Here is a 13,477-nt window from a genome sequence, read left to right on the forward strand (position 1 = left end):
GTGGCACCCAGTGGCCGGGATGGGTGGCCTGGCTGGGGACCTGATGGGGATTGGGGACATGAACGGGGCCGATGCTGGCTGTGGGGGGACAGGGGTCGGGGACGTGAGCGATGGTGGCTGCAGGGGGACAGGGCTTGGGGACAGGAGCCATGCTGGCTGCGGGGGGACAGGGCTTGGGGACAGGGCTTGGGGACAGGAGCCATGCTGGCTGCGGGGGGGACAGGGCTTGGGGACAGGAGCGATGCTGGCTGTGGGGGGACAGGGCTTGGGGACAGGGCTTGGGGACATGAGTAATGCTGGCTGCGGGGGGACAGGGCTTGGGGACAGGGCTTGGGGACAGGAGCGATGCTGGCTGCGGGGGGGACAGGGCTTGGGGACAGGAGCGATGCTGGCTGTGGGGGGACAGGGCTTGGGGACAGGGCTTGGGGACAGGAGCCATGCTGGCTGTGGGGGGACAGGGCTTGGGGACAGGGCTTGGGGACAGGAGCGATGCTGGCTGTGGGGGGACAGGGCTTGGGGACAGGGCTTGGGGACATGAGTAATGCTGGCTGCGGGGGGACAGGGCTTGGGGACAGGGCTTGGGGACAGGAGTGATGCTGGCTGTGGGGGGACAGGGCTTGGGGACAGGAGCAATGCTGGCTGCGGGGGGACAGGGCTTGGGGACAGGGCTTGGGGACATGAGTAATGCTGGCTGCGGGGGGACAGGGCTTGGGGACAGGGCTTGGGGACAGGAGTGATGCTGGCTGTGGGGGGACAGGGCTTGGGGACAGGAGCAATGCTGGCTGCGGGGGGACAGGGCTTGGGGACAGGGCTTGGGGACAGGAGCGATGCTGGCTGTGGGGGGACAGGGCTTGGGGACAGGGCTTGGGGACAGGAGCGATGCTGGCTGTGGGGGGACAGGGCTTGGGGACAGGGCTTGGGGACAGGAGCGATGCTGGCTGTGGGGGGACAGGGCTTGGGGACAGGGCTTGGGGACATGAGTAATGCTGGCTGCGGGGGGACAGGGCTTGGGGACAGGGCTTGGGGACAGGAGCGATGCTGGCTGTGGGGGGACAGGGCTTGGGGACAGGGCTTGGGGACAGGAGCCATGCTGGCTGCGGGGGGGACAGGGCTTGGGGACAGGAGCCATGCTGGCTGTGGGGGGACAGGGCTTGGGGACAGGGCTTGGGGACAGGAGCGATGCTGGCTGTGGGGGGACAGGGCTTGGGGACAGGGCTTGGGGACATGAGTAATGCTGGCTGCGGGGGGACAGGGCTTGGGGACAGGGCTTGGGGACAGGAGCGATGCTGGCTGTGGGGGGACAGGGCTTGGGGACAGGGCTTGGGGACAGGAGCGATGCTGGCTGTGGGGGGACAGGGCTTGGGGACAGGGCTTGGGGACACGAGCAATGCTGGCTGTGGGGGGACAGGGCTTGGGGACAGGAGCGATGCTGGCTGCAGGGGGGACAGGGCTTGGGGACAGGGCTTGGGGACAGGAGCAATGCTGGCTGTGGGGGGACAGGGCTTGGGGACAGGGCTTGGGGACAGGAGCGATGCTGGCTGCGGGGGGGACAGGGCTTGGGGACAGGAGCGATGCTGGCTGTGGGGGGACAGGGCTTGGGGACAGGGCTTGGGGACAGGAGCGATGCTGGCTGCGGGGGGGACAGGGCTTGGGGACAGGAGCGATGCTGGCTGTGGGGGGACAGGGCTTGGGGACAGGGCTTGGGGACAGGAGCAATGCTGGCTGTGGGGGGACAGGGCTTGGGGACAGGGCTTGGGGACAGGAGCAATGCTGGCTGTGGGGGGACAGGGCTTGGGGACAGGGCTTGGGGACATGAGTAATGCTGGCTGCGGGGGGACAGGGCTTGGGGACAGGGCTTGGGGACAGGAGCGATGCTGGCTGTGGGGGGACAGGGCTTGGGGACAGGGCTTGGGGACAGGAGCGATGCTGGCTGTGGGGGGACAGGGCTTGGGGACAGGGCTTGGGGACATGAGTAATGCTGGCTGCGGGGGGACAGGGCTTGGGGACAGGGCTTGGGGACAGGAGCGATGCTGGCTGTGGGGGGACAGGGCTTGGGGACAGGGCTTGGGGACAGGAGCGATGCTGGCTGCGGGGGGGACAGGGCTTGGGGACAGGAGCGATGCTGGCTGTGGGGGGACAGGGCTTGGGGACAGGGCTTGGGGACAGGAGCGATGCTGGCTGCGGGGGGGACAGGGCTTGGGGACAGGAGCGATGCTGGCTGTGGGGGGACAGGGCTTGGGGACAGGGCTTGGGGACAGGAGCGATGCTGGCTGTGGGGGGACAGGGCTTGGGGACAGGGCTTGGGGACATGAGTAATGCTGGCTGCGGGGGGACAGGGCTTGGGGACAGGGCTTGGGGACAGGAGCGATGCTGGCTGTGGGGGGACAGGGCTTGGGGACAGGGCTTGGGGACAGGAGCGATGCTGGCTGCGGGGGGGACAGGGCTTGGGGACAGGGCTTGGGGACAGGAGCCATGCTGGCTGTGGGGGGACAGGGCTTGGGGACAGGGCTTGGGGACAGGAGCCATGCTGGCTGCGGGGGGGACAGGGCTTGGGGACAGGAGCGATGCTGGCTGTGGGGGGACAGGGCTTGGGGACAGGGCTTGGGGACAGGAGCGATGCTGGCTGCGGGGGGGACAGGGCTTGGGGACAGGAGCGATGCTGGCTGTGGGGGGACAGGGCTTGGGGACAGGGCTTGGGGACAGGAGCAATGCTGGCTGTGGGGGGACAGGGCTTGGGGACAGGGCTTGGGGACAGGAGCGATGCTGGCTGTGGGGGGACAGGGCTTGGGGACAGGGCTTGGGGACATGAGTAATGCTGGCTGCGGGGGGACAGGGCTTGGGGACAGGGCTTGGGGACAGGAGCGATGCTGGCTGTGGGGGGACAGGGCTTGGGGACAGGGCTTGGGGACAGGAGCAATGCTGGCTGTGGGGGGACAGGGCTTGGGGACAGGGCTTGGGGACAGGAGCGATGCTGGCTGCGGGGGGGACAGGGCTTGGGGACAGGAGCGATGCTGGCTGTGGGGGGACAGGGCTTGGGGACAGGGCTTGGGGACAGGAGCGATGCTGGCTGCGGGGGGGACAGGGCTTGGGGACAGGAGCGATGCTGGCTGTGGGGGGACAGGGCTTGGGGACAGGGCTTGGGGACAGGGCTTGGGGACAGGAGCGATGCTGGCTGCGGGGGGGACAGGGCTTGGGGACAGGAGCGATGCTGGCTGTGAGAGGACAGGGCTTGGGGACAGGGCTTGGGGACAGGGCTTGGGGACAGGAGCAATGCTGGCTGCGGGGGGACAGGGCTTGGGGACAGGGCTTGGGGACAGGAGCAATGCTGGCTGCGGGGGGACAGGGCTTGGGGACAGGGCTTGGGGACAGGAGCGATGCTGGCTGCAGGGGGGACAGGGCTTGGGGACAGGGATGGGGACACGAGCAGGAGCGATGCTGGCTGGGGGGGGACAGGGACTGAGGACATGAGCAATGCTGGCTGGGGGGGACAGGGCTTGGGGACAGGGCTTGGGGACAGGAGCAATGCTGGCTGCGGGGGGACAGGGCTTGGGGACAGGGCTTGGGGACAGGAGCAATGCTGGCTGCGGGGGGACAGGGCTTGGGGACAGGGCTTGGGGACAGGAGCGATGCTGGCTGCAGGGGGGACAGGGCTTGGGGACAGGGATGGGGACACGAGCAGGAGCGATGCTGGCTGCCGGGTGACAGGGACCGGAGAGGTGAGCGCTGCTGGCTGCCGGGAGGGACAGGCCACGGTGACAGTGACCAGGCAGCCGTGCTGGCTGCGGGGGACCCCGTTTGGCAGCGGCGTCCCCGGGGCGGCCGCTCGGGGCCCTGCCAGCAGCTGCCCGGCAGCCGGTGACGCCGCTGCCCTTTCCTGGCAGGGCTGTGTCAATGTTTGCCCAGTCCGGCCTGCTTGGGCAACTCGCGCTCCGGCCACCGGCACCTTCCCGGCCGGCGCGGTGACAGCCCCACCGCAGGGACCCGATCCTGGGGACCCTCTGCGGCACCCGGCTGGGCACCCAGGGGGGAAGGGGGGGGGGGGGGGGCGATGAGGACACCCATGGAGCCGCACGCTCGGTTTTGGGGGTGCTGCGGTGCGTCGGGGTGTTGCGGCACATGCCGCGCTCCTCGGACGCCCACGCCCATCCGGCTCGGCCAGGAAGGGTGACGGGGACACGCGATGGGGACATTGGCCGTCCTCTGCTCGTGGCCGTGTCCCCAGGCCGGATCCTGCCCCCCTCACCCGCCAGCAGCCCACGCTGGGGGGATGCTCCTTGCCCCCCCCCCAAAAAAGCCCCGCTCCCCCCGTGCCGCCCCGGCTGTGTCCCTGCCTGACCCCGTGTGCGGCCCCCCCAGGGACGGGACCCTGCGGGTCCGGGGGCTCCAGCATCCCTGGGGACACCGGGGGACATCAGCCAGCTGCACCCAGCACCCACCCAGGGTGCAGAGACACCCTTAGGGGACCCCCACGACCCCCCCTTGCCCTGGGTTCGAAGCCCCCCCCCCCGGGTGGGCTCTGCCCCTCGTCACCGTCCCTGGCTTTGCAATAGGGGACAGCGCCCTGTCCCCACGTCCCCCTGCCCGGCGGGGACCCCGCAACGGGGCCGGTGTCAGGCGGGGTGAGCCCGACGGCCCCGACCGCAGGAACGCGGGTGCTAATCCGGGCCGGCCGCAGGCTCCCCTGGGAGCGCCCAGCTCCGGCCGCCGGCTGCCGGCAACTCCGGCCGTCCCATGAAAGCCATGAATCAGCCGGGGCTCCTCCGCACCAAAAATAACCGGGGGGGACGGGGGGGGACACAGGACACGCAGCGGGAGCACCCCGGAGCGTCCCGAGGGATGGGGTTTGCCGGCTCCCGGCACGCTGCCCCCCGCCCTGGGAGTCCCGGCCCGGGGATGAATCCGGCCCCGGTCGTGGCCCCGGAGGGGAGCGGGCTCTGGGGGACCCCCCCTTGCTGAGGGGGTCCTGGGGTGCGTGGCCACAGTGGCCCCAGCGGAGGGGGACATGGGGGGCTCGGGGGCGTTGGGGGCCGGCAGCCTGTGTCCCCGCAGAGCTCGTAGGCGGGCTGCTGGGGGGCTCGTCCCCGTCCCTGTCCCCATCCTTGTCCCATCCCTGTCCCCATCCCATCCCTGTCCCCATCCCATTCCCATCCCCCCGCTATCCCTGTCCCCATCCTTGTCCCATCCCATCCCCATCCCATCCCCATCCCCCCGCTGTCCCTGTCCCTGTCCTTGTCCCCATCCCATCCCCACCTCCACCCCATCCTCATCCCCACCCCTGTCCCCATCCCGTCCCCATCCCGGGTCAGCCCTGCAGACAGGGCGTCCGTCCGTGCGTCCTTGCCCGCGGTCTGTCCCCGTGCCCCCCAACACCCGCAGTGCCATCACCATCCCAGGGCCCAAACTGGGGCAACTGGGGACCCCGCTGCTCCGCGCTGCCTGGGGGCCGGAGCCCCCCACGGGGCTGGGCTGTGCTGGGGTGCCCAGACCCCCATCCCTGCGCCGGGGCTCGCCGCCGTTTCGGTGCAAAGCCGGGGCTGCCCCTCCACGGCACGGCTGCGTGGCCTCGGGCGCGTCCCCTGCCGTGCCTCAGTTTCCCCTTGGCTGGGGAGGGGGCGAAGGCCAGGGCTTGGCAGCACCGGGCTCCTCGTGCCACGTCCTGCCCAGGCAGCGCCGGCAACCACGTACGTCAGGCCATGAGTCACCGGCGAGGGCATGGGCAAGCCCGGCTGGCGGGCTCAGTGCCGGGCTCGGTACCGGGCTGGGGCACATGGGGGGCACACCCAGGGGACCGTCCCCTCCCGGTGACGATGACTCCAACCAGCACGGCCCCGCGGGCATTTTCCGAGGCTGGGCCGGCTGCGGAGCAGGATCGGTCCCGCCGCAGCCACCATGAGCTGGCCCAGCCCCGGCAAGGCCCCGGCTGCGGCGGGGGACCCCTGCCCTCGCACGACCGCGGGGTCCCGTTAGCGTCCCCGCTGTCACAGGCCACACGATGTCCCACGGTGGCATCTGGTTCGGAGCGAAGGGGACCCCCAGCCCGGGGGGAGTGACACCCAGCTGGGGGGCAGGATGGCGGGGGGGGGTGCTGAGCACCCTCTCCCGGTCCTGGGGTGCCCAGCAGCTTGCTGGGGTCCCCAAGCCTTTGGGTACATGGGGTGTCCCTTTCTGGGGGTGGCTGCCGCAGGGGGGGACACTCCTGGCACCGTGGGACCCCCAGCAGTGGGAGCAGCAGCTCCGGGGGGGGTTCCCGACCCCTGGGTCCAGCCTGTCCACATCACGGTGACAACCGGGCTCGGGGGTGACAATCCTGGCCCTGGGCAGTTTGTCACCGTCTCTGTCCCTGGTGTGGCCGCAGGGGACGGGCCACCGAGGCACAGGGAGGTGGTGGCCGTGGCCGGAGCCCGGGGACCCGCCAGCACCCCCCGGGCGAGCAGAGCTGCCGTGGGGCACGGCGGCCTGCCACGGGCAGGGGACCGTCTGCCCAGGTCCTGGTGGCCCTGTCACCCCCCCCCAAAGCTGCAGCAGGTCCCCAGGGATGGACACCCCCGGGGGGAGGGGTCCCAGCCCTGGGGGGGGGCTCTGCGCTGGGTGCAGAGGGGTGCTGGGAGCTGGAGGGGTGGCACTGCCCAGCACCCCCGGCCTTGACCCGCTGCCGGAGCCCACAGCTCCTCTGCTGGCTCTGGGGACAGACACCCCCCCCCGGGGACACCCCCCTGGGGACACCCCCCTGGGGACACTGGGCCAGCCCGCGTGTGCCCGTGGCCAGGTCCGTACGTGCCCAGACGTGTGCGTGAGTGTGCCCAAGCGTGCCCAGGGACAGAGCCCAGCTCCGCCTGTGCCCAGATGTGTTTGTGCCCAGATGTGCTTGTGCCCAGATGTGTTTGTGCCCAAGTGTGCGTGTGCCCAAATGTGCTTGTGCCCAGATGTGCTTGTGCCCGGATGTGCGTGTGCCCAGATGTGCTTGTGCCCAGCTCCGTCTGTGCCCAGATGTGTTTGAGCCCGGATGTGCGTGTGCCCAGATGTGCTTGTGCCCAGCTCCGTCTGTGCCCAGATGTGCCTGTGCCAGGTGGGCGTGTGCCCGGGTGTGTGGGCACCCCGCTGTGTGTGGGCACCCCGATGTGCGCGCACCCGGGTGCACGTGCTGGGGACGCGCGTGCGTGCGTGCGTGCACGCTCAGGGGTTGTGCACGCTCACGTGTGCCACCCCGGGCGTGCGCCCCTCACCCCCTCCGACGGTGCCACCGCCTCAGGGGTGACCCCCACCTCCCCCCCCCCCCCGGTGGGACCCCCGTGACCCCCCCCCACCCGGGGTGCGTGTGCCCGGTGTGGGTGCAGCACCCAGCCCTGCTGGGGCAGGGCCACGCGTGCGGCCCTGGGGTGGGTGCGTGTGTGTGCACGGCCGCACGCACGCCCGCCCGCTGCCCTGCCTGCGTGTGCCCGCGGGTGTGCGTGCCGGGGCCTGCAGCCTGTGCCCGGGCACCCCCGCAGTGGGGGGGGCACCCCCCAAAGCCCTGCATGGGCCCGCCAGCCCAGCCCGTGGGGTGCAAGGTGGGGGGGGGTTGCAGGGGTCCTACCCCACCCCCCCCGGTGCCTCACCACCCCCCAGGGGCTCGGGGTGCTGAGGGTGGCAGCTGTCCCCAGCCTGGGGGGGGGGTGTCCCCGACCTCCCCCACCCCATTTTGCGCCCCCCCCCCCCCCCCCCCCCAGCTTGGGCAATCGGGGGCAGATTGGGTTGCAAAAGGGGCAGCTCAGGAGGGACACGGGGGGGTGGGGGGGGGGGGGCACCCCCCTTTCCCTGGGGAGCACCCGGCCCGGCGGGTGCGTGTGCGTGTGTGCACGGCGCGGGTGTGCGCGGATGTGTCACCCCGCAGACGGGCGGGGGCTGCTGCTCCGCCTGGGCACGTCTGCGGGCTGTGGGGCAGGCCGTGGGGCACGCTGTGGGGCTGGGTGCCTCTGCACGGCCGTCTGGGTGTGTGGGTGCCCCAGGCTCTTGGGGATCCCCGGGCTGTGCCCCCCCCCCGGTGCAGCTCGTCCCCTCGGGGACCACCCCCCCCCCCCGTGTCCCCCCGTTGCTCGGTGCATCCCCGGGCCCCCCCTGCTCTGTGTGCTCCGGGACCCCCCCCGTGGGCCCCGTGCCCGGGGATTCCCCCCCCTCCCCCGCTCAGTGCATCCCCAGGACCCCCCCCGTGCTCCCCGGGACCCCCGTGGGCCCCGTGCCCCGGGATTTCCCCCCTCCCCCGCTCAATGCATCCCCGGGACCCCCCCTCCTCCCCCCCCGTGCCCCGTGTGTCCCCGGGACCCCCCCGCCACGCTCGGTGCATCCCCCGCCCCCCCCCCGCGCCCCCCCCCCCCGTGCTCCGTGTGTCCCCGGACCCCCGTGCTCATTGTGCCGCGGGTGTCCCCCCCCCGTGCCCGCTGCATCCCCGGGACCCCCCCCACCGCCGTGGGCCGAGTGTCCCCAGATCCCCCGTGCCCGCTGCATCCCCGGGACCCCCCCCCGTGCTTCTTCTGCCCCGGGCCCCCCCGCTCGGCGCATCCCGGGCCCCCCGTGCTCGGGCCGGGCAGCCGGGCCGCCGTGGGGCCGGGGGCGGGCGGGGAGCGGCGGGCGGGGGCGGGGAGCGCCGTTGTGCAACGGCCCCGCTCCGCTATATAGGGGGGGGCCGCGGGGCATGGAGCCACCGCCGCGACGGGACGGGACCCACGGGGCGGCCCAGGTAAGCGGGAGACCCCCCCGCCCCCCGCCATGGGACCCCCCCTTCCCCAGGGACCCCCCCTTCCCCAGGGACCCCCCCTTCCCCAGGACCCCCCTTCCCCAGGATCCCCCTTCCCCAGGGACCCCCTTCCCCAGGGACCCCCATTCTCTGGGGACACCCCTGCCCCAGGACACCCCCACCATGGGACACCCCTGCCCCAGGGACCCCCGTTCTCTGGGGACACCCCTTCCTCAGTGACACCCCTTCCCCAGGGACACCCCCACCCCAGGACACCCCCACTGTGGGACACCCCCCCCCCACCCCAGCTCCCCAACCTGCTGGCAAGGGGGACCAGGGCTGCACCGCCCCAAGGGGCCCCTGAGTCCCCAAGGGACCCCAGTCCCCCCCCTGTGACCCCAGGGGACATGCAGGGACACCGTCCTGGGCCTGGCCGGGGACCGCAGCCCCCCAAGGGGGTCGGGGCCCCCCCTTACCCCGGGGGGGGTGGGCGGGCGGGCGGCGGGTTGAACCTGGCACCAGCCGCCTCCTCTCGGCTCAGCCCCTCGGGGACGGGATGTCCCCGTCCCCCCTCCTCTGCACCCTGTCCCCAGGGACGTGTGCCAGCCCCCCGCGCTGGGGAGCTGGCGGTGGCAGGGTGGTGACACCGGGGGGGTCCTGGCAGAGGTCCCTGCGTCCCCCCCGTCACCGGCTCTCTTGTTCCAGGCTCAGTGAGGGGGTGCGAGACTCTGGTGAGTACCGGGGCGGGAGCCGCTCCGTGTCCCCCCTGTCCCCGTGTCCCCCCTGTCCCCGTGTGTCCCCTGTCCCCATCCCCAGGCAGCGGGTGACAGGGGGATGTGCCACCCCGGCGTCCATCCACTGCCCACGCTCCTCTCTTGGCCTCATCCTGCCCACAGAGGACGGGGCTCCCCAGGGAGAGGACACCCCCCCCCTCAGAGCAGTGTCCCCCGGCCACATTGTCACCAAGGCTCCGGTGGCAGGCAGGCCTGCGTGGTCACGGTCACGGCTGGGCACAGCCGGGGACCTTGGGCCGTGGGTGGCTGGGACAGCGCTTGCGAAAGGGCAGCTCCGGGAAGGTGGCAGGGCACGGCCGCGCTGGCACGTGCCGGCGAGGCGGCGGGGGCGCGGTGGCACGGTGACGAGGACCCATCCCCGGGCTGGCACACGGCTGGGGACGTGGCCGTCCGCATGCTACCGACACCGCTTCCCTCCTGTCCCTGGTCATGTCACCGCACCCCTCCGCCCGCTCCCATCTCCTGGGGAGCGCCGCGGGGCGGGGGGGGGACACAAGGCTTGGGGACCCCCATCTCGGCAGCGTGTCCCCTCCCTGTGACACCCCACCACGTCCCCACGGGGATGGCACGCGTCCCCCCCAGCAAGGGGTCAGGGCATCCCTGTGTGGCCCCTCTCAAGGGGACATTTTTGGGGTGCGGCGGGCCCTCCGTGGCACCTGACACCCCCCCCCCCACCCCTCCGTGCCACCCACCGCAGAGCCCGGCAGGATGCGGTGGCCCGGCGTGGCCCTCTGGGGTGTCCTCTGGCTGTGGCTCCCGCTGGCCGGTGGCCGGCCAGTCCGGCTGGAGAAGGTCCAGGCGGACACCAGGAACCTCACCCGCACCCTCAGCGCCCGCATCCAGCAGCTGCAGGCAAGGCCCGGCCCGGGGGGGCTCGGGGGGGGCTCGGGGGGGGTCCCTGTCCCCCCCCCCCCCCCCCAGGGACACCCCGAAGGGTGCGGCGTGGTGCCAGGGCCCTGTGTCACCCAAGGGAGGAGGGGGCTGGGGGGGGGAGGGGGGGGCGGGGGGGGCAGCCAGCACGGGGAGGGGGGGGGGGATCTGTACCTCAGATTGAGGGGGGTCCCCAGGAGGGACGTGTGTGGCTGGGGGGGGTCCTGTACCCCAGATTGAGGGGGGGTCCCCAGGGAGGGATGTGCGTGGCTGGGGGGGGGGGTCCTGTACCCCAGATTGAGGGGGGGTCCCCAGGGAGGGATGTGCGTGGCTGGGGGGGGGGGTCCTGTACCCCAGATTGAGGGGGGTCCCCAGGAGGGACGTGCATGGCTGGGGGGGGTCCTGTACCCCAGATTGAGGAGGGTCCCCAGGGAGGGATGTGTGTGGCTGGGGGGGGGGTCCTGTACCCCAGATTGAGGGGGGGTCCCCAGGGAGGGATGTGTGTGGCTGGGGGGGGGGTCCTGTACCCCAGATTGGGGGTCCCCAGGAGGGACGCTGAGGGGGGGGCTCCGTGCCCCAGCTGGGGGGTCCCGGGGAGGGTCGCCCGTGGCAGTGGGGCAGGACCCCTGCCCTGACACCCCCCCCCCCCCACCCAGCTCTTCCCCCTCAGCCTGAAGATCAGCGGGCTGGAGGCGATCCCGGGGGAGGGGGCTCCCGAGGGGCTGGGGGCCATGGACCACCGCCTCCAGCTCTTCCAGCGCCTGCTGGCCAGCCTGGCCGCGGGCAACCTGCCGCTGGCCCAGATCGCCAACGACATGGAGAACCTCCGCAGCCTCCTGGCCGCCCTGGCCGCCCACCTGGGTTGCCCGCCCCCCTCCCCCCCCCGCAGCCCCCCGGGACCCCCGGGACCCCCCGGCCTGCCCGACCCGTTGGCCGAGGCACCCCACACCGCTGCCGGGCTGGCCCTGGCGCGGCTTCGCGTCTGCCTGGACGGCATCACCGCGCGCCTCGACGGCCTCCCCGCCTGCTAGGGACGCCCTGGGGACCCCGGCCCCGAGGGGGGACCCCGGGCTGAGGGGGGACCCCGGGCTGAGCCCCCCTCCCGGGGTCGCGGCTGGCCCCCGCCACCGGCACGGCCAGCCCGGCAAACCGGCACCGGAGAGAACTCCAGCCTCGGGCTTTCCCCTTTTTCTACTACTACTGCTATTATTATTGTTATTTATTATTATTATTACTATTATTATTGTTATTATTATTGTTATTATTATTATTATTCAGTATTTGTATTTATTTCTCCCACGTTAATTTAAAATAAAGCCAGTTTTCCAGCAGCCCCCTCTCACGTCTCCGATGACCCCGGCTCAGCACCGCGGTGCCGGTGTCACCACCGCCGGGGTCCCCGGGGCCGCGCCGGGGCTCCGGGGGGGGGGGGTGGTGGGGGTGCGGGGGGGGGGTCCGGCCGGTGTCCCCAGGGCCGCGCCGGGGCAGGGAGGGACAAATCAAACCCTAAATGTAACTTCTGGGGGGAGCGCGGCTGCCCCAGCTCCCCAGGAGCCGGCGGCATCGCCGGGCCACGGCACGGCCACGGGGATGGGGGGTGCGTCCCCCCAAACCGCGGCGATGCCCCAGGGACCCCCAAAAGAGGGTTGGCGGCATCATCCCCAAGGCCGGTGGCTGGGGACGAGGGACCCTGGGGACACGGGAGCGTGCGAGGACGTGGCACCGGCTGACTCAGGCCCCGGCGTCCCCGCCGTGGTTTACCGGCCGGTTGGCGGCTTTTGGGCTCGGCCCCCCCCGGCCTGGTGTGACCCCAGCACCAAAGCTGCCGGGGGTGACACGGGGGACAGACGGGGGGACACGGGGACACGCGGCGGGGAGGAGGGCTCGGGGTCCCCCAGCCCTGTGGGGTCCCTGGGTCTGGCAGAGCTGTGGGGTGGGGGGGGGTCCCCGATGGCCGGAGGGGTGGCAGCCACCCCCCAGCACAGGGCGGGGGGGGGGCAGGGATGGGGACAAGGAGGGGGACCCAGGGGACAGGGTGCCAGGGGACGGGGACATGGGTTGGCACAGGAAGGGGGACAGGGATGGGGGGACAAGGGAAGAGAGGGGGGGACAGGGAGGGGACAGGGATGGGGACAGGGAAGGGATGGGGGGACAGGGAGGGGACAGGGAGGGGGGTGACAGGGGACTGGGACAGGGGTTGGCACAGGAAGGGGGACAAGGGAAGGGATGGGGGGGACAGGGAGGGGACAGGGATGGGGACAGGGGATGGCACAGGAGGGGGGACAGGGAAGGGATAAGGGGGACAGGGAGGGGACAGGGAGGGGGGTGACAGGGGACTGGGACAGGGGATGGCACAGGAAGGGGGACAAGGGAAGGGATGGGGGGACAGAAGGGGGACAGGGATGGGGGACAGGGGATGGCACAGGAGGGGGGACAGGGAAGGGGACATGGGTTGGCACAGGACGGGGGACAGGAAGGGGACAGGGATGGGGGACGGGGGACAGGGGATGGCACAGGAGGGAGGACAGGGAAGGGATGGGGAGGACAGGGAAGGGATGGGGGGGACAGGGAAGGGGACATGGCTTGGCACAGGAGGGGGGACAGGGAGGTGACAGGGAGGTGACAGAGCACAGAGCACACTCGCTGCCCCCTGGGCACAGGGTCACACGTGGCCCTGCACACGCGTGTGTCCCTGTGTGTCACTGCGTGTCCCCACGCAGAGCCGTGCCTGGCCTGGCCCTGCCCGCGTCCCCCCCCCGGTTCTGCTGTCCCTTGTCCCCACTCCCGCTCTCCCAGCCCCACGGAGGGGGGACACCCCAGCTCAGGGGGGGGTCCCCGTGGCGCGGGCGCACGTCGCTCACGCCGCGGTGCCACGGGCCAGGTGAGGCCGGCCTGGCCCCGAGCCCCGGCACGGCCGCGGTGGCCGCTGACTCAGCCGGGACCCCGCTGGCCCCCCCCCCACCAAACCGTGTGCCGGGCGGCATGGGCACCCGCCGTGGGGCCGACCCACGGGACCCCGACCCCACGGGCCCAGCGTCAGCTCCATGGGGGTGCCCCCCCCCCCCCCCAAGCTGGGACCCCCACCCCACTGGAACAACCTTAA

At 72.3% G+C, this 13,477-nt stretch overlaps 1 protein-coding gene across 1 annotated transcript; it reads left to right on the forward strand.

Annotated features, from left to right (window-relative positions):
• Positions 1-8,639: 8,639 nt before the first annotated feature.
• On the forward strand, positions 8,640-11,405 carry LEP (leptin). The gene is made up of 4 exons (XM_075491496.1): positions 8,640-8,713; positions 9,416-9,441; positions 10,202-10,356; positions 11,031-11,405. Exons 3-4 carry the CDS (start codon positions 10,213-10,215, stop codon positions 11,403-11,405), a joined length of 519 nt encoding a protein of 172 aa, XP_075347611.1. The 5' UTR covers positions 8,640-8,713; positions 9,416-9,441; positions 10,202-10,212.
• The last annotated feature ends 2,072 nt before the right edge of the window (positions 11,406-13,477 follow it).

This window comes from Mycteria americana, chromosome 1 (genome assembly GCF_035582795.1).
Source record: "Mycteria americana isolate JAX WOST 10 ecotype Jacksonville Zoo and Gardens chromosome 1, USCA_MyAme_1.0, whole genome shotgun sequence".
Classification (NCBI taxonomy): domain Eukaryota; kingdom Metazoa; phylum Chordata; class Aves; order Ciconiiformes; family Ciconiidae; genus Mycteria; species Mycteria americana.